The sequence below is a fragment of the Carcharodon carcharias genome, chromosome 5 (genome assembly GCF_017639515.1).
Source record: "Carcharodon carcharias isolate sCarCar2 chromosome 5, sCarCar2.pri, whole genome shotgun sequence".
Classification (NCBI taxonomy): Eukaryota; Metazoa; Chordata; class Chondrichthyes; order Lamniformes; family Lamnidae; genus Carcharodon; species Carcharodon carcharias.
The window spans coordinates 104,391,466-104,419,306 of record NC_054471.1 but is presented as its reverse complement, the minus strand read 5'-3'; the positions used below and the strand labels follow the sequence as shown (position 1 = coordinate 104,419,306).

The following is a 27,841-nucleotide window of genomic DNA, read 5'->3' as shown; positions in this document are numbered from 1 at the left end:
CCCAGTGCTTGCTGACCTACGTTGGCTCCCAGTTAAGCAACGCTTCACTTTCAAAATTTTCATCCTTGTTTTCAAATTCCAAGAGGGCCTTGCCCCTCCCTATCTGTGTAATCTTTTCCAGCCCTCCAATCCTGAAAGATATCTGCTCTCCTACACTTCAGGCTCTTAAGCATCTCTGATTTTATCACTCCACCACTGGCAGCCATGCCTTCAGCTGTCGAGGTTCCAAGCTCTGCAATTCCCTCCCTAACCTATCTTTCTTCAAGAGGCTCCTTAAAACGCAGCTGCCCTAATATCTCCATGTGGCTCAGTGACAAATTTTGTTTGCTAACACTCCCTATGAAGTGCCTTGCGACATTCTATGATACTGAAGGTGCAATATAAATACAAGTTGTTGTGGTTCTGCCATTCCCATGTTAATCATTTTAAAAAGACTGATTAGCCAGCTTCTTTCAACTAAAAGTCTCATCAACAGCAGTGTACATACAGCACTCTGTGGCTATGCTGAAATTAATTACAGATGTCTAACATCCAACTTCACCATGGTGCAGTGAACATGTAGCTCCCACACACAGTTGGTAATGAAAATAGCACAAGAAACACAATAAGTAACCAAAGGCTCAACACCACTAAAATGTAGCTCAACCAGGAGGACACAGTGCATCTTTGATATTTAATGTTGCTCTGACCCATTTTTTGGGTTGCAACGTTATTTCTTTACTTATGATGCTTAAAAATACACGCCTCATTATGCTTCAAACTTCAGATGATTTATGCAACAGCATTTTAATAAGCACTCACACGCAAGCTCATTAACCACTGCGTCCCCCCACACCCTCCCATAAACCAAAATTATTTATTTGTTTTGACCTCAGTCAGCCATTCATTATAAATTGCACTTGTCCACAGATTTGTCATGGGGTTTTGCACAGCCAGTTGCAGTCAATGGGACAGTCAAACAATGAGGTGACCTATACAGGGCATCTGTGATCTGAATGGAAAGGGCAAGCAACCATGTATCTCCTTAATCAATCAGACTGAAGAACTGTTAATGAGCAATGCGGGGTCTGAACCAAGAAGTGTCAGTTAGAATAATTAATTCAATATCAAATCAAGCACAGGAACTGAACTAAAGAGAGGGTAAGAAAGACTGGATTAAGGAAGATAAGGGACAACAAGAAAAAAAAGTTAAAAATAAACTTTAAAAATTTTACATCTCCAACACTAATTTAAATCTGAAGGAATGTGACTCCATGCTCGTTAAAATTAATTTTCAGCCCCAGAGAGGTTATTTGGCACTAATTTAGACTTCCATGCCATTAAAAGGGCACTTAAGAATATAAACGCCAATGTTTGAATCTCTCCAGGTCTTCCACAGCACTGAAATGACTTTAATCAGTCATAAATAACTCGTGCTCCCCTCCTCATCCTTTGTGATCTCTCTGCTTGATTCAACACAGTTGACCACATCATCTTTCCTTCTTCATCCTGCTGAGTGGGGCTGCCTTCATTTGGTCCTACCCAATGTAACACATATCCAGCAGTGGCTTCTCTTCCCTCCTTCATGTTACCACCTCAGAACTGCTTGAAAGATCTATCTTTGATCTCTCCTCTTGCTCATTTATATCTACCCCTTAGCAACACCATCCAAAGACACAAGATCAGGGCCCACAAATACACAGACCACACCAAGCTCTAACTCCACAATTTCTCTTACCTTTGAGTTGACAGGCTGCTTGTCTGACATCCAGTCTTGAATAAGCCACAATTTGCTTCAGTTTAACATGAGAAGACCAAAGCTACCATCTTCGGCACCTGCCAAACATCCTTGCAGCCAATTCCATCCTCATCCTGGCCACTGTCTGAATCAAACCCACACTATTCCTCTCATTCCTGCATGGTGATCTACATTGGCTCCTCCTCCCCAATGCATTAAGCTTAAAATTCTTATTCTTCTGCTTAATTGCCTTCATGTCTTTCGCTCTTCCTCTACTCTGCACCCTTCTCCAGCCCCATAACCTTCCCAAGACCCTACACTCCTCCAGACCTCTTATGCAATTCCCACTCTCTTTACACCACCACAGGCACCCACGTAATCAGCTGTCTAAGTACTGAACTCAAATTTCTTCTCGGAGCCTCTCTACCTCGGCCTCCTTCAAGAACCTCATTAAGCCCACATTTTGACCAAACTTGGAATCATCTTTAACATATCCTTCTTTGGTTTGGCATTGATTCTTCTCTGATGCCTTGAGACATTTTTCTACATAAAGCCTGGGGAGCTTGGACAAACGATGTTGGATTTTGTAGAATCAAGATGGCTTACTGAGTGAACAGAGTTGAAAATAGTGAAGGGAGATAGGGAAGAAATCTTCCTCCTAGTAGAAGAGCTAAAAGAAAATGAGGGAGTGTAACAATCGAATAACTTAACCAGTTAAAAATGAATCAAGGAAGAAAGAACATTCATACAAAAAAGTGGCCTATGATGGCCTGACAATGCAACATCAGTTGACGTGTTTAAAAGACAGACAGGTGTGTTAAGTGATTCGGAGAAAGGACAGCGGGATTAAAAAGGCAGCTCATAAAATGGATAAGCAAATTCAATATTCTGAATGACCTACTCATGCTCAGATGTTTCCAGCTAATTATAATTGGAAAGAAAAGGGCCTTATATGAGCAATTTCTTACCAAAGTACTAGCAGTTCGTGGTGGAAAAGACGCCAACCATCCAGATTATCAACTACCCTAAGAAAAAACATAGCAAACAGGGAAGGGAAAAAAGTGGAAGCCCCCCTTTTCATAAGCAGCGAAGAAAGGATAGGTTGCACAGCTTTGCATCAGTGATGACTTTACAGAGATGCACAAAGTGGCACCAGCTCCATGCTAATTGACTGTCATCAAATATTTCTTGCCAGTATCAACTAAAGTAGTGCAGCCAAGTCTCATCTAAAACACCAACTGCAGAGACTGTGGTGAGTTAAGGAATGGTACATGAGGATGTTATGTAAGAACAATAACTTAAGTATGGAGGAAGAAAGAAAATCAAAATGCACCAACTTTACTCACTGTTAATTGTGTTATGGCTCTAATCTTTCAAAAACCAACTCCCAATGCATATACTTCGATTTCTCCGGCTCAATGATCTAGACAGCACCCCAACATTTACCATCACATCAGCTGTAGAAAATTATACCCTTGCTAACTACATGCACATCAGAACATTCATTAGATTCTGTGCACCCAACATGATTTTCTTGTTCCCATAACATTATGCCTAATGGCCTACACTATCCAGCTGTGCAACATAAGTTTCACAATGAAAACATTGCATAGGGTGTGTGGGAGGAGGAAGTGTATTTTTATTTAATATTGACTACAGAGAGAAGAATTACAAACATAAATGGATCCTTCTTGCGTGACTAATCACAACCAGATACAACATGCCAATTTACTTCTAGCTATCCTTTAATCATTACGTGCTACAAACAGCTCTACTTAAACACCGAGTTTGCTTTCATTTTTGCAGACAAGGAAATCTGTAAAACAGTAATACCTTTCTTGTTCAACAACTTACTTCTCAAGGCAACTGATCATTTTTCCATAAAGTCAGTTTCTGGAAGTGTGACATTTTGTCATGAGGAAACAAGGATACATAAGATGAAACAGCATGTTTGGCTCACCAACACCCTGCTCCTTTTGCATAGTATTCCATAGACTCTTATACCAACTTTGAATTACCTGAGATCATCTTTCGTATAGATACTCATTGATCCCCAAAGAGTTAATCGTTTCAACTTTTGCTTGATTATCTCACTTGAAACCAACCAATTTTGTAGACTCCAGTCTATCCTTACAACCAGTAATTTCCACAGGTTCTCCCGATTGTCCACCATAATTCAGACCTCATTGAAACTGCCATTTACAACATTTAGTTTCCTCTGATCTTCTGCTGGAGTTAGTGGGAGGTCACAAAACCCCCAAGGAACTAATGGCCAATTCAGAAGCCTGATCGCATTTTATATTAATAACATGCCAGTAACTCTTCCCCATGTAGGCTGCCCAAAACTCCACAGAATATCCCAAAATGTTGCTTCACCTGTATTTAAAAAAAAAAAGAAAATAGATAGCTTGGGGACAAGTCAAATACTCTTAAAGTGTAGTTTAATACTTGATCCACTTCGAATATACCTTTAAATCACTCTTCATCTTTAAATGATTTTCCTTTGTTAGAATTAAGGGGTTTATAAAATTATTAGATTTTGGGACTGTAGCTTTAAATTTAGGGTAAATAAAGGGAGTCATGTGACCTGCTCTGCAGTCTGCCTGACAGTGAGTCTGAGCTAAAACAGAATTACCTGGAAAAACTCAGCAGGTCTGGCAGCATCGGCGGAGAAGAAAAGAGTTGACGTTTCGAGTCCTCATGACCCTTCTGTCGAAGGGTCATGAGGACTCGAAACGTCAACTCTTTTCTTCTCCGCCGATGCTGCCAGACCTGCTGAGTTTTTCCAGGTAATTCTGTTTTTGTTTTGGATTTCCAGCATCCGCAGTTTTTTTGTTTTTATCAGTGAGTCTGAGCTGTTTGATTGTTAGAGATCAAAGGAAGGTTTAGATCGTGCAAAGTATTTACGCTCATAGACAATGACAGCAGTCTCTGAGTTTACAATGGGTCTCCCAAAGTTGAAAAAAAGGTGTAGAAGGTATTGGTTTTAAACAATTGTACTGTAAACTGTAAAGATGAAAGAGTTACTATCAAGGATAGCTAATTAGCATTTTTACCTGAATGCAAGGTTAATACAATTCACGTTGCTACGGGGAAAGAGGACAGATGACGCCATTTTTGAGGTGCGGTTATAAGCTTCCCTATAAATATCACAGACAGCAGTTTATTATAGTCAGCAGACAGAAAGAACTGCTTGGCTTTCCAAACTACCATAGCCAGGTGCAAGAGGGAAATTGTCTCTAGACACATCCTGCAGCCACCAAAGGATTCCAGGAGATTCATCCTGGCAGGGTCATGGGGAAGACAAATCATTGGGACAGGCTTTACTCCTGGTGGTGGATTTAAGAAACTCACTGAGAACTGAGCAAGGTGCCTGGAAGCTACTACCCAGAAAACCCAGGTACAGGAACCCATTGGAAGCTGGAAGTAACTGTGGAGTGTTGCTAAAAGGATTGTAATTCTATGAAGAGTATGATAGATAAGTATAAAAGGGCTACATCACTTTCTGTAGTTTAAAGTATGACTTGCCTACAAAAAGAAAATGATGTTTAGTCACTAGTGCTTTTCAAGTCATTTGTTACAGTAAAGGTTTTAAAACGTGAAATCTCGTCATGTCATACTTTCAGCCATTAACTGTATATTTGAATTTCTTTTCAAAAAGTATGTCTCCAGAGGGATCATAATACCTTCATCAGTTTTATTAATAGGCACCTTTCACTCCTATACATGTTTGCTGTTACAATATAAATGACTTTTTATTTAACCTATCACTTGCCATTCCTTAGGCCATCTATTTAATGAATCCAAAAAGTTTTTGATGCTATTCATGTAATTTTTGTCACTTGGCCACACAGTTTGGGGTAAGTAAATTTTGCAATTAGCAGTCTCCTCCATCATTTACAATATGTTGTGCACAGGTCTCTATGGATCCCTGTGAATCACCATCAATTTTTATTGTTATTACACTGTACTCATTGGACTAGTTACTTCAACATTCACCAAATGATTTTTAAGCTTCCTTAAATTTCTCACGTCAAATTTTATCAAACTCTTTCTGAAAATCCAAGAAAGTTACATCTAATGGTGTCACTGGCTAGGCAAGCATTTATTGTTCAGAGGGCATTTAAGAGACAACCACACTGCTGTGGGTCTGGAGTCACATGTAGGCCAGACCAGATAAAGACAGCAGATTTCCTACTCTAAAGGAGATTAGTGAACCAGATGGGTATTTACAACAATTGACAATGGTTTCATGGTCATAAATAGACTTTTAGTTCCAGATTTTTTTTAAATTGAACTTCGATTCCACCATTTGCTGTGGCAGGATTCGAACCCACATCCCCGGAAAATTACCCTAAGTCTCTGGATTACTTGTCCAGCGACCATACCACTACGCCATCGCCTTCCCTTTCTCCTTAGATCACCTCTCCTTTCTCCTCAGATAAGTCTACACAGCACTCCAAACAATGTTCTCAAGTATTTTCTCCATTACAGATATTGCACTAATTAGTCTAAAATTTCCAGATTTGCATCTCAGGACAACATTTATTACCTCTCACCCTCAGGTTGGGCTTTAGTGTTTATGAGGTCATTAAAAACAATTAGCACTGCAGCACCTATTTTCTTGCAGATTTGGAACTGTACTCAACTGGCCTGGGCATTTTAACCCACACATTTCTTCACAGCATCTGCTTTGCTAAAGTTTACTTATGTTATAGATTCCCTAACCAAAATTATTTATTGTGCTTTCTACTTCCACACAGCTCCACGTATACTCATATATCACTCAATTCCTCCAAACAGAAATCAAGTCAGTTACAAAAAAGAAATTGGAGCAGAGGGTCCAGAAGGAGAAACTAAAGGAGGAGAAAACCTAGCACCAACAGTTTACAGCTCCTGAAAGAAAAACAGAAAATGCTGGACAAACTCAACAGGTCTGACAGTATCTGTGGAGAGAAAAACAGAGTTGACGTTTCGAGTCCGTACGATCCTTCTTCAGAGCTAACGAGAAGTAGAAATTTGATGAAATTTATACTGTTTAAAGGTGGTGGAGCAGGTGAAGCTAGAGAGAAGGCCAGCAATAGATGGGGGCAAAGGAGAGATAAACAAAGATGTCATGGGCAACGGGAGTGTTAATGGTAGTGGTAAGGGCTAAAAATGGTGTTGATAGTTTACAGCTCCTGTTGGTCTTCAACTTGCAGGACATTCAAGTTTTAGAAGCAAGTCCCATTTGGAAATTCTTCACAAAAGGAGTCATTTGAAAGATTCAGTTGTCAAAATTATTATGACTTTAATTATACAAAGAAAGAAGTTCTCTTTTCTGTACACTCTGCATACTCTGCTCAGAACAGTTGACCACCTTCTCTATCATCCTCAAGCTTGGCTCAGGAATAACTCTTTCTCCTAGGTCATACCATGAGATCAAGGCCTATCTTAGCAACTTAAGCACATTATTTAGGTTGACACTTCAGTGTAGTGTTGAAGGAGTGATGCACAGAGGTGCCATCTTTAAGATGAGAAGTTAAAGCCTATTCACCGTATCTAATTGCACGCCACAATTTGAAGATCAGGTAAGTGCTCCTGGTGCCATGAGCAGCATTTAAGTACCTCAACCAACATTGCTAAAGAGAAAACAATCTGGTCATTTCCCATGCAAAAACAAAACCAAAAATACCTGGAAAAACTCAGCAGGTCTGACAACATCTGTGGAGAGGAATACAGTTGACATTTCGAGTCCGTATGACTCTTCATCAGATTCTGATGAAGAGTCATATAGACTCGAAATGTCAACTGTCTTCCTCCCTGCAGATGTTGTCAGACCTGCTGAGTTTTTCCAGGTCTTTTTATTTTTGTTTTTGTTATGGATTTCAAGCATCCGCAGTATTTTGCTTTTATCTCTGGTCATTTCCTAAAGCTGTTTGTGGTATCTTGCTTTATGCAAATTGGTCCCTATATTATAATATAAATCACGCTTGTAAAGTGCTTCACTAGTACTGTGGAATGTCCTCAGGATGTGAAAGATGTTGTATAAACACAAGCTCAATCTATTTTTCTGATCTAATTCTAAAAAGGATGTGCCATTTTCCACCCCCAATGTCAGAGAGGCTTCCACAATGCCATGCCTATTATCTGGGAGCCCAGATTAACAGAGTAGGCAGAAAGAAATACCAATGTCGTGGCTAAGTATTTGAAAACAGGGCCCGAAGTGATGCGTTATTAAACATGATGCCCAACAATGGCTTAATTTCTTATCAAAATGACTGCAAAACCCAGGCCAAGGAGCCCTAAATTAGGCAAGCAATACCTCAGTCAAGGTGCCAGAATAACTCCCAATATAACAAGAAATAATAAGATAACAAGTGGAGTACTCAAACCCAGTACCCTGGAATCTTTCATATAACCACAAATTAGTTTTCATGAATGAAATTATGAGACTTACACATGACTGCAGTTTAATTCTTCACCTTACCTTGCAGAAAAAATAATAAAAACAAAAACAGAATTACCTGGAAAAACTCAGCAGGTCTGGCAGCATCGGCGGAGAAGAAAAGAGTTGACGTTTCGAGTCCTCATGACCCTTCGACAGAACTTGAGTTCGAGTCCAGGAAAGAGCTGAAATATTTCAGCTCTTTCCTGGACTCGAACTCAAGTTCTGTCGAAGGGTCATGAGGACTCGAAACGTCAACTCTTTTCTTCTCCGCCGATGCTGCCAGACCTGCTGAGTTTTTCCAGGTAATTCTGTTTTTGTTTTGGATTTCCAGCATCCGCAGTTTTTTTGTTTTTATCTCAGAAAAAATAATAACTTGGTTTAAAAAAAATCTTACCAAATTATATAGTTCATTGTTTCCGAGGTCCAGTTCTTCCAATTTGCAGAGAAGGGCAAGTGATCTGTAAATTAGAATAGTATCCCAATATCAAATTATTAATGCTACGTCATTTACATCCTAAGGGAATTAGCTTTTCATAGCAATTAATGTAGGTGTGCACCGAACAGGATTTGACAAAGGTCACACCACACATGTTCTGCATCTGCCATCAACAAAAGTAATATTTAATGGTGTTGAAAACACCTGTTTGAAAATCATTGTTCCGCACAAAGGTCATTTGATTTGAATTTAAGTTTCCACTGCAGTGGTTCAAGAAGGCAGCTCACCATCACCTTCTCAAGGGCAATTAGGGATGGGCAACAAATGCTAGCCTAGCCAGCAATACCCACATCCCATGAATGAATAAAAAAACATTTTAACTTAAGTTCCAAACCTTGCTTTGCATTGTTGTCAAAAAGAAATGAAAGTAACATTCAGGGCTGTAGTAAAATAAGAATGTAAATTTGAAATTCTTCACATAAAATCAATCTCTGGCTATATTCAACTAATGTTGAGTCTCAAATATGACAGTGCAGAAGAAGAACAATGAATATATTCAAATTTAAAGCTTGGCACTTTAGTACCTGCTCTTCTTGTACAATTTTTTCACCAAGGGAAAGCTAGGCATCATGTGCTCAAATATCTATTGTTCAAGAAATAGCCTTCAGGAGGTATCTGACAATCTCAAATTCTTCTCCCCCCTCCTGCCTTGTGGATAGCAGGATTTTCCCCCACTTAGCACCTCGCCTTAGCAGCAATTAACGATACAATACAAACAGGCACCAGCAGCCTTTCAGTACTCTGCCCACGTGACCATTATTCTTGGGTGAGCCTAGACTAGCATTGTCAGAAGTCTCTTCACTGACAGCGACGTCATGACTGGCCTGTGTTGTCCCTGCCAGATGTCCACATAAGTACTTTACAACTGCAATGGGAACATTAGGGGAATTTTTTCCCATCTTAGCAAAGTAGAGCAGAGGTCAATTGCACAGCCCTGCCTGTTCGTTGGGCTAAGACCACCACAGGCTAGGAATCAAGCCTGGATCATCATGGTTATGTACCAGTGCAGATCCTTTGTCCACTGGCTACCAGCAGAGCTAGGCACTCTCCTGCCAAATTCAGGTTGGTCATCTCTTATTCACTACCACAGGCCAAGAAGCTGAAAATACATTTTACAAAAGTGCAGTTTCCAGCAATTTCTCTTCTCTCCTCTCCCTACCAGCAGGGATAAGAAACAGAGCATGCTGGGAGCAGGGGCTAAAAAAGTTCATTTCATCCAAAATGAGGAACCCAGCCACAAGGTGGGAAGGGAGAACTCAGATCACTCCTTTTTGAGAACGAACACATTCAAATATTTCTCTAGGTATTTAACTAGAGCAGTGACAACCTTTGCCTACAGCAGAGCCCAATTCAAGAAGAGTTCATTTCCTCTTTGGCCTACATCTTCCATTCACATTTTTGTGCTTGTGTAAACTTATACAAATAGACAAAAATAAATCAATTGAACTTACTCTGGTAGCAAGGTCAGCAGGTTCTCTCTTAGTTCAAGTGATGCCAGGTTTATAAGACTGAAACAGTGAGAAGAAACACAATGATGTAGAAATTTGAAAAATATATTTGAATGTACAGCTTCAATACCTTAAGACATTGACACATATGGAGAGAAGCAGGGACCCCCAGTAGCAGCCCTTCGGAAGACTTCTTGTCTCACCGCATCAATCAGGGTCTATTCCCCTTACCCCAACTCGATCCCCTACTCCCAATTACAAGCCGACATTGCAAGATTATCTCTAATTCAGTATGCTTTTATTTTTGCTAATCTATTGCACGGAGCCTGATCAAATGCTTTCTGGAAATCTATATAAACAACATCTATAGACATGACAAAAACAGAATTACCTGGAAAAACTCAGCAGGTCTGGCAGCATCGGCGGAGAAGAAAAGAGTTGACATTTCGAGTCCTCATGACCCTTCGACAGAACTTGAGTTCGAGTCCAAGAAAGAGTTGAAATATAAGCTTGTTTAAGGTGTGTGTGTGTGTGGGGGGGGGGGGGCAGAGAGAGAGAGAGAGAGAGAAGTGGAGGGGGGGTGTGGTTGTAGGGACAAACAAGCAGTGATAGAAGCAGATCATCAAAAGATCAAACACCAGGAGGGAAATGGAAAGCAATGAAAGTGAGCAAGGCAAAAGAGAGGAACGGAAATCTTGTCGCAGAAAAGAACAGAACTTCTTCAAGGAGGTAGGCATTTCTTGAAGAGCAGTGGCAGTCAGTTAAACACAGAGATAAAAACAAAAAAACTGCGGATGCTAGAAATCCAAAACAAAAACAGAATTACCTGGAAAAACTCAGCAGGTCTGGCAGCATCGGCGGAGAAGAAAAGAGTTGACGTTTCGAGTCCTCATGACCCTTCGACAGAACTTGAGTTCGAGTCCAAGAAAGAGTTGAAATATAAGCTGGTTTAAGGTGTGTGGGGGGGGCGGAGAGAGAGAGATTTCCAGCATCCACAGTTTTTTTGTTTTTATCTCTGTGTTTAATTGACTGCCACTGCTCTTCAAGAAATGCCTACCTCCTTGAAGAAGTTCTGTTCTTTTCTGCGACAAGATTTCCGTTCCTCTCTTTTGCCTTGCTCACCTTCATTGCTTTCCATTTCCCTCCTGGTGTTTGATCTTTTGATGATCTGCTTCTATCACTGCTTGTTTGTCCCTACAACCACACTCCCCCCTCCATTTCTCTCTCTCTCTCTCTCTCTCTCTCTCTCCCCCCCCCCAACCCCCCACACACACCTTAAACCAGCTTATATTTCAACTCTTTCTTGGACTCAAACTCAAGTTCTATCGAAGGGTCATGAGGACTCGAAACGTCAACTCTTTTCTTCTCCGCCGATGCTGCCAGACCTGCTGAGTTTTTCCAGGGAATTCTGTTTTTGTTTTGGATTTCCAGCATCCACAGTTTTTTTGTTTTTATATCTATAGACATGACCCTGTCAAAAAATTCCAACCAAATTATTCTGAAATAGTCTACCCTTCCAGGATGTCTCGCTTTGACCAGCTTGTGCTAGCCCGTGTGCTCAGCCACTGGCCCGAGCGTTCAGCCACACTGATTTGAGTGATGATTCATCATTCAGTTACATTTAAACTCTACAGTGTACTCCATAGCTTTTTTTGGAATGGGGTTAAAATAATCTACTGGAATACATCTAAATTTGGAAACATCTCAGATGCTGCAGTTGGGCTCAATCTCAATTATTTTTGCATATAGTGCACTGGCATGATAATTTCCACACAAAATAACCCAAAAACTTTCAAATCAATTTTTAACAAGCAACCACTTGGAGACAACAAAAATCAAGTTTACAATTCCAAGCATTATTTCGGGTTACTTCTTCAGTAAAAACTCCATTCTCCTTCTAAAGGTAACTGAGTTATCATCTTCCAACAAAGCACAGGGACTAACAGGCGTCAGATGCTGCAGCCGCTGATGAGAAGTTGTAAGTAAGTCCCATTACAGCAGTTCTGTTGAAACTATGAAAAAAAAATCTCTAGCAGCTCTCAGATTTGCATCTACCACTCTCCAGGGGTGCGGGTGCAGAATGGATTTTCAAAGAAAAACACAACCACCGGTAACAAGTTAGCAACTACACATAAGAAATGTTGTAGGACCACAGGCGTGTGAATAGGAAAAAGCTTACAAGTACATCTGGGATTGCTTTACTCTGGTTGGAGCTGAGGCACATTCTTGGGGAAAAACACAGCAACCTTTCCATGTCTGGGAGGGATGGCCTCCTACATTATACTTTCCAATCATCCATCACCCTGGAGCTCATTTTGGCTACATTGGCTCAATTTTAAAACTCACCCTTGCTTTAAAATCTCTCCATGGCCTCCCTCACCTCTTCTGAACTCTGTAATCTCCACACCTAGATTGATTAAGATCAGTGGCAAGATCCTGGAAAAAGCGGAGCATTTTCCATAATGTGGGTGCCTCCTCTCGATGAATGCAGATGTAGACGATGAATCATCGCCTCCAATGTTGACTAACGAATAGAGTATTTAAGGAACAAAACGTCAAACCCAAAACTAAGGCCATGGTTTACTGGGAAGCAGTGATCCACATAATACTATATGCTTCAGGGACTTGGACAACATACAGCAGACACCTCAGAGCACTGGAGAAGTACCACCAGTAGTGTCTTCAGAAGATCCTCCAAAACTGGGGGCAAGAAAGACAGTCCAACAGCAACACTCTCTCCCAAAACAACATGCTCAGCGAGGTGCTAATCATTAAAAACCAGCTTCGTTGGGCAGGACATGTTGTTCACATGAGTGACACCAGACTCCTAAAGCAACTGCTCTACCCAGAACTTGGGTCGAGGCGAGAGACTCCCAGGAGGACAACTGAAATGCTTTAAGGAAGTCCTCAAAGCACCACGACAGGGTCAAACATCTCTGCCAACTTGTGGGGGTACCTGGCCTGTGACAGACCAAAATAGAGAAGGTTCACTTGGAAATGTACGGAACTCATCAGAAGACTTTGTTGGGAATGCACAGAGGCAAAGTTGAGGCGTCGAGGGAGCACACAAGCCTCCAAAAAACTCATTTAACCAACCCTTCAAGCACCACCTGCCCCACATCTGGCAGAGTCTGCAGATCACACATTAGAATTACAAGCCACCTCTGAACCCATCGAACCAGAGTGGAAGCAAGTCATCCTCGATCCTGAACGACTGCCTAAGAAAATCTCCTCCACCCCTACAGCTCCCTGAGGTGTCTGCATGTTCAATTTTGGCCTCTTGAGCATCCCCTATGTTAATCGCTCCACCATTAGTGGCCATATCTTCAGCTGCCAAGGCCCTTCCCTCCTTAAACCTCTCCATGTTTCAAATCTCTTTCCTCCTTTAAGAGGCACCTTAAAACCTACCACTATGAGCAAGATTTATGTCACTAACCCTACTATCTCTTAATACGGCTTGGTGTTAAATTTGATTAAAGCTCCTGCAAAGTGCCTTAAAGGTGCTATATAAATGCAAGTTGCTGTTGAACGCTTACAGTGAGTGCCCACCTTGATAACAAACACACACACAAAAGTGGCCAACAACTACCCAGCAACTCTCAATTTTATTGCTGGTGTTAATGTATTAAATTACCCCAATAGTTAACAGTGAGGCTTTTATAATGATTGTTTTGCAATGACCACACTTTGAACAAGTTGGTTTAGTACGAGTGAACTGAATTTTAATGAGTTTGACATTACCAAAAACCTATAATCTGCTTAAAATCCCAATAAATCCTTTGCAGTATCTCTTCTAAATATAGTAAACACATCTGTGCACAAAATGGATTGGTACAAGGAAGTTTTGCTGAGTTTACCCAAAGGGAAGCTTTTTTTCAGCTGTTAACACTATATCCAGAAATACAACATGTTCAATTTACAAGTTCATCCATTGACATCTTTGACTGCTCAGTTAGCAGACGCACTACCTAGTGTGGTGTGGAGTGTGATTCTCAGTCTTCACTCAGTCAGCTGATCTCAGCAGGGATGGTGACATTCAAACAGCCTTCACTAGGTACTAGTTATCAGCTAGCAAGGGGCAGGGAAGAGAGCACGAGTGCCCCAAGTGGGAACAAACTCAAAGCCAAGGTTCCCTCGTTGTTAATGTTCCAGTAACTCATGCTGCAATACTTGTGGGGAATGGGTAGGTGATGGTGTAGTGGTATTGTCACTGGACTAGTAATCCAGAGACCCAGGGTAATGCTCGGGGGAATTTAAATTCAATACATATCTGGAATTAAAAGTCTGATGATGACCATGAAACCATTGTCAGTTGTTGCAAAAACCTGTCTGGTTCACTAATGTCCTTTAGAGAAGGAACTCTGTCCTACATGTGACTCCAGGCTTACAGCAACTCTTAAATGCCCCCTAAAATGGCTAGCAAGCCACTCAGTTGTATCAAACTGCTACAATTGAATGAAACCATGAAAGGCATCGACCTAGGCACTGTGTATCTACATCAAGAAAGCAGCTCATCACCACCTTCTCAAGGGCATCTAGGGATGGGTGCAGCCAGCGAAGGCCCATAAATAAATAAAGTAGAATCAAATCGAGTTTTAGTTATTCAACCTTGATTGAGCACAGCCATTGAATCTACGACTACAAATGTTAAAATTGCTTTTAATTCATGTGCTGCAATCAATTATTGGAATGGAATCAATAGCCAAAAGGCACTCACTGTAGTTCCTGCAAGTCAAATGGCCACTTAGGCAATGTAATACAGGGCTACAGACACCAGAATAGAATAGCATAAAAAGTTAGAGGAAACTTTATGGATTTAGTTGATGTGGATCGGATTTTAAGCAGATTACAGGATTGTGATTATGTTGACACCATGCAATATTAGTAAAGTAAACCTCACAGATGTTTCCCACTGTTTTGTTTGGTCCTTTCAACAAACCCAGATTCGACAGAATGCAAGTCAATGATCTACTAATCACACCCTACATTATTTTGTTTCACACAATTAATTTTTTCCCCCTGTGTGCTTTTAAGTTACTAATTAGTGCTGTTCATTGCCTAAGGCTAGGTGACTGAAATAGGGAAAGAAAAAGGAATCAGCAGCAAAGGAACAAAACAGAAGTGTAAAAATGCAGGATCAACTTGCCACATTTAACATATCATTCCAAGACTTCAACATACTAAATAATTAAAAAGGTATTTGGGAGTTAAGAGGCGATACAGTTTGTACATCATAAAATAGGCATCTCAAAGTCAAAACAGATACTACAGATCAGTCCCTGTAACAGAAGGGACAAGAACAATCATTGCAGGTAAGTTTTTTATAACTGTGTAACATTTAATATCTTCACATGTTCAGTGAGGAAAAAGAAAATTACTACCCCCCCCCCCTGCACCACTCCTACACCCCCCCCCCCCTACACCACTCCTACACCCCCCACACACCACTCCTACCCCCCCCCCCACACCACTCCTACACCCCACCCCCCCCACACCACTCCTACACCTCCCACACACCACTCCTACACCCCACCCCCCCCACACCACTCCTACACCCCCCCCACACCACTCCTACACCCCCCCCACACCACTCCTACACCCCCCCCACACCACTCCTACACCCCCCCCACACCACTCCTACACCCCCCCCACACCACTCCTACACCCCCCCCACACCACTCCTACACCCCCCCCACACCACTCCTACACCCCCCCCACACCACTCCTACACCCCCCCCACACCACTCCTACACCCCCCCCACACCACTCCTACACCCCCCCCACACCACTCCTACACCCCCCCTACACCACTCCTACACCCCCCCCTACACCACTCCTACACCCCCCCCTACACCACTCCTACACCCCCCCCTACACCACTCCTACACCCCCCCCACACCACTCCTACACCCCCCCCACACCACTCCTACACCCCCCCCTACACCACTCCTACAGCCCCCCTACACCACTCCTACACCCCCCCACACCACTCCTACACCCCCCCACACCACTCCTACACCCCCCCTACACCACTCCTACACCCCCCCCACACCACTCCTACACCCCCACCACACCACTCCTACCCCCCCACCCACACCACTCCTACACCCCACCCACACCACTCCTACACCCCCGCCCACACCACTCCTACACCCCCCCTACAGGAGGTGTGTGGGAGGTGTAGGAGTGGTGTGGGGGGGGGGGGGCGGGTAGGAGTGGTGTGTGGGGGGTGTAGGAGTGGTGTAGGGGGGGGTGTAGGAGTGGTGTGGGGGGGGGGGTAGTAATTTTCTTTTTCCTCACTGAACATGTGAAGATATTAAATGTTACACAGTTATAAAAAACTTACCTGCAATGATTGTTCTTGTCCCTTCTGTTACAGGGACTAGGGGGGGGAACTAGGTTTAGCAGCACACTGGCCAACAAGTTCACACTCACAAAATTATAATAAAATATAGGATTGATGTCACATAGTCCATACATCGGGTGATCAGCATGTGGAACGGACACAACATTGGAGCAGTGGAATCGAAAACCCTCGAATTACTTAAAAAAACACAACTATTTGCTGCAATAGGGAAGTGGGGAGGATGAGAGAAGGTGGGGGAAGAGGATGCACTAAGATCAGCCAAAAATGTTTTCCTCATCCTATAAGCTTCCTGTGTTATAGCACATGCTTTTCAAATTCTAAGACCCCATCAAATCAGCAGCATCACACAGCCCTATTACCCTTACTGAATCCACAGCAGAGGTTCTAGCCCAAAATTTGCGGTTGTCATGACAGCAAAATTATCAGCATTCGTTGCATTGCAACTGCAAAACTGACAGCAGCTTCTGGCACCTGCCCGTGTACAGTTAGACACGGAAATCCAGAAGTCGCTACCAATAAACCTCTGCCCCTCCACAGGGTGTAATGTTCCAGTCTCCAGACATGGAAATCTCAAAAACCACATGATTTGGTGTGAACATCCACTTTTTACACGATCAGTCTCGCTGTAAAAACCCTCGAAAAAAGGTTACACCTTGTTGAATGAGGGATAAGTGGATTTCAGCAGCATGCTGAGTTCATAGTTACAGCTTAACAAATTCTCAGGCTCTAGAAAACCAATTTTATAATTGTGGAATGTCAAATTTCTCTCATAATAAAATGTTCCATCAATTAAAATCATTTCAGCTTCTACCTTGATCCCAAGCGTATGCCCAATCTTTATTTCACTGTCCGCAGATGACTAAAAAATGAAGGATAGTCCATGCTTTTTACTTGGTTTGCGGTCTGTGAAAATTCTTCATTGTGATTGGTTGCTTAGCCTGCTTGATGGCATCACCGTTTCTGAACACAGGGGCTCTCCACAGCTTCCACAAATAGAAATTAATGCCAGCAAAAGTGAAATCCACATCAGAGGGATTGCTAGATCTTTGTGAGCAACGTTCTTCAAGGTCACAGTAAGTGCCGTTATTTCACCATTGATGGCTTTATCTTTAACAGCACCGATAACACGAGGGAATTATATTTAATTATTATTAAACCTAAAATTGGTACAATATTAAAAATGTTTGAAGTAAAATATTCCTAGATACTCCGAGTTCCTTCCCCATACCAACTTTGTTTTTTTATTAAACTAACATAATCTGTTGTTTTTAAAAAGAGCTAGGGCATCTCCCTATATCCCCTAGTTCCAAAACCCATTTTCAAGCTGGAAAGCATCAAAAGAAATTGGTACACGTTGGCTAAAAAGCAATTCCAGGCAGCTTACTCAGCCAATCGAAACCAAGATTTATAAAGATTGACCATGACAATTCATGTGCAACCGGATCAACTTTCCACATGACTTTTGCATGGAAATACCATTGCATAGACATAGCAACACTGCAGAAGTTATCTAGTCCATCCAGAGATAACTTCTGTGATTTTATTTTTATTAATTCATGGAATGTGGGCATTGCTGGCTAGGCCAGCATTTATTGCCCATCCCTAGTTGCCCTTGAGAAGGTGGTGATGAGCTGCCTTCTTGAACCGCTGCAGTCCATGTGGTGTAGGTACACCCACAGTGCTGTTAGGAAGGGAGTTCCAGGATTTTGACCCAGCAACAGTGAAGAAACGGCGATATATTTCCAAATCAAGATGGTGAGTGACTTGTGGGGGAACTTCCAGGCGATGGTGTTCCCATCTATCTGCTGCCCTAGTCCTTCTAGGTGGTAGTGGCCGTGGGTTTGGAAGGTGCTAAGTAGCCTTGGTGAGTTCCTGTAATGCATCATGTAAATGGTACACATTGCTGCTACTGTGTGTCGGTGGCGGAGGGAGTGAAGGTTTGTGAATTGGGTGTCAATCAAGCAGGCTGCTTTGTCCATTCCTTGCCAAGCTCCTCGAGTGTTGTGGGAACTGCACTCATCCAGGCAATTGGAGAGTATTTCATCACACTTCTGACCTGTGCCTTGCAGATAGACAACGGGCTTTGGGGAGTCAGGAGGTGAGTTATTCATCGCAGGATTCCTAGTCCGTTAAATGGTTACTTTTTTTTTCTAAAATATAAGCATCAGGCTTTTTTACACAATGCTGTCTGGCAGCAATTTAACCTCTACATTCTCCAGACATTCATAAATTGCTAAAATTTAGGGTGTTAGATTTGTTTGACACAGTAATTGTCAGTCATTCATTTACTTTGCATCCTAAGTCCTATGTTTAATGACAGGTTTTTTTCATTCACGGGATGTGGGCTTCACTGGCTGGGCCAGCGTTTATTGCCCATCCCTAGCTGCCTTTGAGAAGGTGGTGGTGAGCTGCCTTCTTGAACCGCTGCAGTCCATGTGGTGTAAGTACACACACAGTGCTGTTAGGGAGGAAGATCCAGGGTTTTGACCCAGCAACAGTGAAAGGACAGTGATATATTTCCAAGTCAGGATGGTGAGTGACTTGGAGGTGGTAGTGTTCCCATCTATCTGCTGCCCTTGTCCTTCTAGATGATAGAGGTTTGGAAAGTGCTGTTGAAGGAGCCTTGGTGTGTTGCTACAGTGCATTTTGTAGATTGTACACACTGCTGTCACTGTGCATCGGTGGTAGAAGGAGTGAATGTTTAAGGTGATGGATGGGGTGCTAAATCAAGCTGGCTGCTTTGTCCTAGATGGTGTCGAGCTTCTTGAGTGTTGTTGGAGCTGCACACATCCAGGCAAGTGGGGAGTATTCCATCACACTCCTGACTTGTGCCTCATAAATAGTGGACAGGCTTTGGGGAGTCAGGTGGTGAGTTAGTTCTCACAGAATTCCCAGCCTCTGAGCTGTTCTTGTACTAATGCACACGATACAAATAAAGCTTCAATCTACCGGATTTTGTCAAATTCAAAACCGTCTGAGAATCAAGTTATGACTCAGCCGTTTTGCCTCATGAACATATAAGTTGTAAAATATTATAATAGGTTGAAAATGAATCTGTGGCTGTAGTGGAAAATAAAGTTCAAAAGCAAAATACTGTGGATGCTAGATATCAGAAATAAAAGGAGAAAATGACGGAAATCCTCAACAGGTCAGGCAGCATCTGTGAAGAGAGAAACTGTTAATGTTTCAGGTTAATGACCTTTCATAGCCGTGAAATGTCAACTCCATTACCCTCGGCACAGGTGCTGCCTGACCTGCTGAGTTTTGTCGAGCATTTTCTGTTTTTATTTCAGATTTCCAACATCCACTTTCCCAAGTCAGAGATAGTGAAACAAACCCCAAAACCAACTGGGCGCAAAACTCGAGCTCATGGCAAAGAGATTTATGTTTAATTTTCTGTTATATGCTGAAAAAAATAATGGCGGACAATTGTGAGGTATTGAAACTGCATTTGTTGCTTTACTGAACCTTTAAACAATTTCTAAAATTAAAGTTTTTTGCTATGCTGCAGGAACAATGAAACGTTACACTTCTTATTCCTTATTACTATCGTCCACAATGTTATGCAATAATCCTAAATTACATTTGTCCGATCGGTGATGTGGTGGAGTTTCATCTTATGTTTGCTATGCCCAACTGCATAAGAAAAAAAATTACAGAACTAAGGGAGAAAAAAAAAGGAGGCAAACATAAGATCCAGTTTGAGGGCTGTAGTCCTTCAGAATAACTTCAAGCTGTTACCATTGTGGCATACACAATGTAACACTGAGGTACTCTGGAAATGCACTACTGGGTTAAAAGCTCAAAGAAGGCCAAGTTCATACAATAGGGCTCCAGACTGGCAGGCAGACCTGAGCAGTGCAAGCTTCTCAAAGACATTTGTAATACACAATGGCTGCTTTTTTTTTGGTAAATCGTGTTTTTTATTGTACAGCTGTGTACAGTTTTGATGTTGTTATTTGTATGCCTATGTACTTGACTGGATCAGAAACTAAACATGGTCACTGAAAGTAGTCCAGCCAACTCAAAAGGTGATATGATAGGATTGTTGTGTTATAATTTCGCTGCAGATTTGTACATTTTGAAAAAAACAATGTCTTAATTGATTTCGGCGGAATCCTTGCTACCTGTGATTAAATTAATCATCATCATTAAATTAACAGCAAATCAGAAAAGGAGAACTTGGGACTTTTTGTGTTAAACAGATTTAATGTGCACCTTTCACAATAAATGCTTGATGTGCAAAGTTCATTTTTAAAAGTTAAAATGATCTCCATAAAAAATTAGGCTGACAGCAGCTTCTGGACGAGTACTTGCTATTTTTCTATTGCACTTAATCCGTGCCATTTAATTAAAAAGGGCTCGAATGCAACAAACATTACATGTATTTTTTTTCAAATAAGTCTATACTTAATTGAGACCTTAAAGTAAAAACAATGATTCTATCAATGATGGATTCAAGCAGTCTTTTTCAAAAGGCAAAGCAACTTGTTTGGAAATGAAATAGTATCCTAACTGAATATAGTTACACACACACATACAGTCCAGTTGAAATGGCAGACTTCTTCTTCCACAGCAAATGACTTTCTGCGGTGCAAAATGCATACCTTAGTAAAAGCAAAATACTGCTGGAAATCTGATAACAGATAATGCTGGAAATACTCAACAAGTCAGGCAGCATCTGTGGAGGGAGAAGAGCGTTAATGTTTCAGGTCAATGAGCTGTCATCAAAAGTCCTGCAATCTTGGCTCTCCGGAGGTCCACAGCATCACAGATGCCAGTCTTCAGCCAATTCGATGCACTTCATGTGATATCAAGAAATGGCTGAAGGCACTGGGTACTACAAAGGCTATGGGCCCTGACAACATTCTGGCAGTAGTGCTGAAGGCTTGTGCTCCAGAACTTGCCACGCCCCTAGCCAAGCTCTTCCAGCACTGCTACAACACTGGCCTCTACCCAGCTACATGGAAAATTGCCCAAGTATGTCCTGTATACAAAAAGCAGGACAAATCCAACCCGGCCAATTACCACCCCATCAGTCTACTATCCATCATCAGTAAAATAATGGAAGGGGTCAACTACAGTGCTATCAAGTGGCACTTACTTAACAATAGCCTGCTCACTGATGCTCAGTTTGGGTTCTGCCAGGGCCACTCAGCTCCGGACCTCGTTACAGCCTTGGTTCAAGCATGGACAAAGGAACTCCTGAGGTGAGGTGAAAGTGACTGCCCTTGACATCAAGGCAGCATTTGACTGAGTGTGGCATCAAGGAGCCCTAGCAAAACTGGAGTCAATGGGAATCGGGGGAAAGGTTGGAGTCATAACTAGCACAAAAGGAAGATGGTTGTGGTTGTTGGAGGTCAGTCATCTCAGCTCCAGGACATCACCGCAGGAGTTCCTCATGGGAGTGTCCTCAGCCCAACCATCTTCAGCTGCTTCATCAATGACCTTCCTTCCATCGTAAGATCAAAAGTGGGTTTGTTCACTGATGATTGCACAACGTTCAGTACCATTTGCGACTCCTTAGATACAAAAGCAGTCCATGTCCAAATGCAGCAAGAGCTGGACAATATCCAGGCTTGGGCTGACAAGTGGCAAGTAACATTTGCGCCACACAAGTGTCAGGCAATGACCATCTCCAACGAGAAAGGATCCAACCATCGCCCCTTGATGCTCAATATTATTACCATTACTGAATCCCCCACTATCAACAGCCTGGGGTTTACCATTGACCAGAAACTGAACTGGACTAGCCATATAAATACAACAGCAAGTCAGAGGCTAGGAATCATGCAACAAGTAACTTGCCTCCTAACTCCCCAACAACTGTCTACCACCTACAAGGCACAAGTCAGGAGTGTAATGGAATACTCCCCACTTGCCTGGATGAATGCAGCTCCTACAATACTGAAGAAGTTGGACACCGTCCAGGACAAAGCAGTCCGCTTGATTGGCACCACATCCACAAACAATCACTCCCTCCACCACCGACGCACAGTAGCAGCAGTGTGTGCCATCTACAAGATGCACAGCAGGAATTTGCCAAGGATCCTTAGGCAGCATCTTCCAAACCCACGACCACTACCATCTAGAAGGACAAGGGCAGCAGATAGATGGGAACACCACACCTGGAAGTTCCCATCTGAGTCACTCACCATCCTGACTTGGAAATACATCGTTTCTTTATTGTCGCTGGGTCAAAATCCTGGAACTCCCTTCCTAACAGCACTGTGGATGTACCTACACCATATGGACTGCAGCGGTTCAAGAAGGCAGCCCACCACCACCTTCTCAAGGGCAACTAGGGGTGGGCAATAAATGCTGGCCCAGCCATCCAAGCCCACATCCTATGAATGAATTAAAAAAAAGCTGGCTGTCTTCGGGAGTTATTGAAACTACTCTAACCCATGACCAAATCCCATTTCGGACACCCAGCATTGGCATATCCACTCGTAACAGCGTGTACACCTTAAAGTTCCTTCTATTCTACCTTAACAATTTGCCTTAATGGCACCTTCAAAAGGGCCCTCCTTGCTGCACGAGTGGGTTTTTCTTTTACATCCACCACATCATCTATCCTGTTGTTTTATTGAGGTTTCTCATTTTGCATCACTTAGGAGCAATCATTTGCTGAGACTCAGTCAAAACCAGATCAGCACTGCCCCAAACTCATTACAAACCAGATCCTTACCATCAGCAGAGAGAGGTGAAAGGCCATTGTGCTCACCCACAACTCCAGCAATCTACCAATTTAATTTTTCTGAAGATAACTATTAGTTCATTAGACTTTGACTTGGCACTGGCAAGCACATGAGGGTGTGGTATACGAGTCATGACATGGAAAATGATCAATACATAAAAAAAAGCTGGTTTCACACCGTCTTCCTTGTTCCATATGAAGGACAATTATACAACAGTGGCTTCGAAGACTCAACAAGTTAATTAACAAAGTACCAACAGATTCTGGTCACAGTGCAGGAAAACAGACAATCTGGTTATTTTCACAAACATATTCAAATAGTATTGTAAGTGAAATGTTGCAGCTTGCATGTCTGTGCATATCTTTGGATGTTTAAAATCTTGCTCTTAGAGTCGGCTCAATTTCCTGTTTTGTTCACACAGGATAGCATTGCCAAATGACCCTGGTGAGCTTGCATGAAGCATCAATATACCCTGAAGCTAGATACACTCTGATAAATGGAAACCTTACAGCAGCAGTGCTTTTTGAGAGCCACAAGAATCTAGAAAAGGCTATTTATTTCGCTGGGGTATCTAGAAGTTGCCAGTTATTTTGCCTAAAAAGTTAAAACCATACACTTGAAAATACAATGTGACCACATGCAAAACAGTCCACCAGTCTATCAATAGGATGACTCAACCGATTCTTATAACACTTCAATAGATTTCCCTTATTTTCAATTTGCCAAGCAATAGTCACCATTAAAAACAATACTGATCTACATACAACCCTGCTGGCAGTGATAATTCCAACACAGAAAGGATGTCAACATCACTGAAAAAGCAATCATTAGAGAGATAGCAATTAGACAAGTCACATGCTCATAAAATAATCCACATCACCATCTGAATCAACAAGTTGGCATGTCTTCTAAAATCCTGTACTACAAAATAATGTAGAGATTAACGTCTGCTATACTCAGGTGAATATTAAATGTAGGCTCAAGTAATAAATTCAGATTGCCTCAGTGACTATATACTGTAATTAGTTAGTTACCACAGAAGTCATAGCATCATACAATGCAGACTGAGGCCATTCAGCCTATCATGTCTGTGCCAGTTCTTTCAAAAGCCTACCCAACAAGCTCCATCACCTGTTCTTTCCCTGTGGCCCCTCAAATTTCTCCTTTGAGAATTTATCAAATTCCTTTTGAAACTTAATATTCAATTTACTTCACCCACCACTTCAGACAGTGTATGCTATAACATAACAACTCCCTATGTAAAAAGAAATCTCATTTTACCCTGGAGTTTTTGCCAATTAACTTAACTCCGTGTTCTCTGGTTACTGACTCTCCTGCCAGCGGAAACAGTTTCTCCCTGTCTAATCTATCAAAGTACCTCATTTCCTTTGCAGATCTTAATTACATCTCCCCTCAGTCTCCTTTCCTCTATAGAGAACAGTGTAATTTAGATCTGCACCCTCTGACATCCTTCCCAAAGTGTGGTGTCCAGAATTAGATAACAATGCTGTAGCTGAAGTCTAACCAGTGATTTATAAAGGTTTCCCATAGCCGCCTTGTTTTTCAAGTATCTGCCTCTATTTGCAACAGCAAGATTCTCATACACTTTAACAGCTCATCAACTTGGCCTGCCATCTTTAAAGATTTGTGTACGTGAACCCCTAAGTCTCTGTTCCTGCAACCACTTTGCCACTTAGTTTATATTGCCTCTCCTCATTTTTCCTACCACAATACATCACTTCATACCTCTGCATTAAATTTCATCAGCCATGTGTCCGCTCATGTCACCAGTCTACCTATGTCTCCCTGAAGTCTGCTACTATCCCCTTCACTGATCCCTATATTTTTAGGCTTCACGTCATCTGCGAACTTTGAAATAGGCCCCTTACACTCAAGTCCAGGTCACTAATAATGAAAGGTGCACCGGACCAAATACCGACCATTGGAAGACACCACTGAATACTTCCCTCCAGAATGACAAACAACCATTCAACATTACTCCCCGCTTTCTGTCCCTGCTTTCTGTCTCTTAGACAATCTCGTCCACAGTGACACAGTTCCTTTAATCTATTATGTGGCACATTATCAAATATATACAAACATACAAATTAGGAGCAGGAGTAGGCCATCTAGCCTGCTCCACCACTCAAAAAGATCGTGGCTGATCTGATTGTGGCCTTAACTCCACATTCCACCTACCCCCCCAATAACCTCCCTTGTTAGGCAACAATCTATCTATCTATACTTTAAAAATATTTATGGACTCTGCCTCCACCACTCTCTGGGGAAGAGAGTTCTTAGGATTCACAACCCTCAGAAAATATTTCTCCTGGTCTCCATCTTAAATCGGAGACCTCTTATTTTTAAACTGTGTTCCTAGTTCTAGTCTCTCCCACAAGGGGAAACATCCTTTCAGCACCTGCCTTGTCAACTCTCCTCAGGATCTTATATGTTTCAAGAAAATCATCTCTCAGTCTTCTAAACTCCAGTGGACACAGGCCCAGACTGTCCATCCTTTCCTTGTAAGATAATCCCCCCCATTCTAAGTATTCGTCAAGTAAATAAATACCTTCTAAAAGTCCATATGCACATCACATATACTACCTTCAACAATTCTCTGCTATTAAATGAAGCACTCAAGTATGCCGGATACCTATTTGTTTGTAACAAACCCATGTTGGCTGTTATTTAATATCCTGTACTTTTCCAGTGACAACTAAATTTGGTCTTGAAGTTGCCCAGACACCCACGTTAGACTGACGGGCCTGTGGTTACCAGGTTTATCCCTCCCTGCCATCTTGAACAGGCATGTACCATTTGCAACTCTCCAGTCCACTGGCACCACTCCTGTATCAAAGGAGAATTGAAAGATTATGGCCAAACTCTCCATTATTTTTACATTTACTTCCCCCAGCAATCTAGGATGCATCCTACCTGGACTAGGTATCTTGGCTACTTTGAGCACTGCCAGCAATTTAAGTACAGTACCTCCTCTTTATCTATTTCAATCCCATGTAATATTTCTATCCATTCATCCTTTCTTGCGACATTAGCAGTATGCTCCTCTACAGAGGAGACAGAGGGCAAATGCCCATTTAGTGCCTCAGCCATGTCTCCATGGGAAAATTTTCTTTTTGGTCCCTCATCTGCCCAGCCCTTTCTTTCAAAAGCCGAAAAATATTAGCGTTTTGTGACAACTGCCAGCTAATTACTCCTAGTTATTTTGCATTGCATGGAGGTAGCATATAGTTATAGCAATAAAACTTCTAAGCAACAAATAACAGGTGCAAATTTATTTGCCTGTTTTTAAGCTGTGTGTCTCAGAGTCAAGAAGCTCCGCTGTGAAAGCAGTCAAACTTACTTTCCAATATTTTCAGGAAGTGCCTGTAGTGAGATATCATTCAGGGAGAGGCATGTCAAGTTCCGCAACTCAGGAAAACTTTCAGGCAACCTGCAGACAGATCATCAAGAGTCACTATAATGTTCTGTACACATCACTACCAGTAGATGTGAGTGCAGAGCCTCAATGTACAATGTATATAATGTATTAAAAGACTTAAATCTGCACACACATCCCATCTACAAAACTGTACTTCCTGGTGTCACATTTGTTAACACTTGGGTTAACATATTCTAATATAAATATAATTGTAATGGAAGCCTGTCACGCTATCAGTACATGCTCCCGCTGGTGGATGCCAGCATAATACCTCAGTTATACATTTCTCAGCGCCTCATGCTACTGCAGAGAAAATCGTATGCATCACCGTTTGAGGCTAGTGCAATTTTTTTCTAATTAAAGGATTAAAAAATATAAAGTAAAATACTATAAAAAGTAAGGGCACAATGTATGACTTTAAACGGCCACTGAATTACACTGGTTCAAATGGCCCCAACCCTCTACTGCCTTTCCTCTGACAGCACATGGAAGCAAAATCATTCTGTTCAATTTATTCGGCTTCATCAGAGGATAGCACATACCAAAACATCACAAAATGATAGTGCTCATCTCAGAAAACTTAAGAACATCCAAAGGCCAAAATCCCATCAATATCTTACTAAGACATAAACATACTTCAGTACAACATGCGATGCAATTTCTCCAGAAAATATGTTTTACCATGTGTACAAATTAAGTAATAGCATTGTACCTATTGGTTACTCATTTTATGCAAAATATTTTACTTCTTTCAATAGTTTAATGTTGTATTTAATTAAATTGCTAAGTAGCTTGAATCAGACATTATGAGTACTCCATTTCTGTAAAGAGATGAGAAACCTAATGGAGCTGCACCACAGAACATTATGGGTACGGGGCTAATCTGCCTATTCCATTGAACTGCCCATTTCACCATCAGAGGCTAAAAATCTTCCCATTTTGTGAGGCATGAAAAAGGAGCTTGCACAGGGATTTCAAAGGCTGATTTCACTACTCATTAACAGAGGCATGGCTCAAACCAGACAAGGATTGGATTAATATTCCTGATTATCAAGCACTCAGTAATGATAAGAGAAGGAAAACGAGCGGGAGCATGGTGGTATTGATAAAGGATGCTGTTACAGTTCTAAATAGAAAAGGCATATTCATTGTCCCAGGACTGATTCCACTTGGCTTGATTTCAGGAAGACAGTGGGTGCAGTGATATTGTGGAGTCTTTTTTCTGGAGCTTGATACAGTTATG

The 27,841-nt window shown here is 41.8% G+C and overlaps 1 protein-coding gene across 4 annotated transcripts in view; it reads right to left on the bottom strand.

Annotated features, from left to right (window-relative positions):
• lrrc1 (leucine rich repeat containing 1) overlaps positions 1-27,841 on the bottom strand; it is a 158,005-nt gene that overhangs the window by 61,787 nt on the left and 68,377 nt on the right. For all 4 annotated transcript variants that reach the window (XM_041187133.1, XM_041187132.1, XM_041187134.1 and 1 more), the window contains 3 exons: positions 26,521-26,610; positions 10,095-10,151; positions 8,542-8,605 (listed from right to left, as the gene is read on the bottom strand). In XM_041187133.1, the coding sequence (XP_041043067.1) occupies positions 8,542-8,605; positions 10,095-10,151; positions 26,521-26,610 (211 nt within the window). The remainder of the gene's footprint in view (positions 1-8,541; positions 8,606-10,094; positions 10,152-26,520; positions 26,611-27,841) is intronic.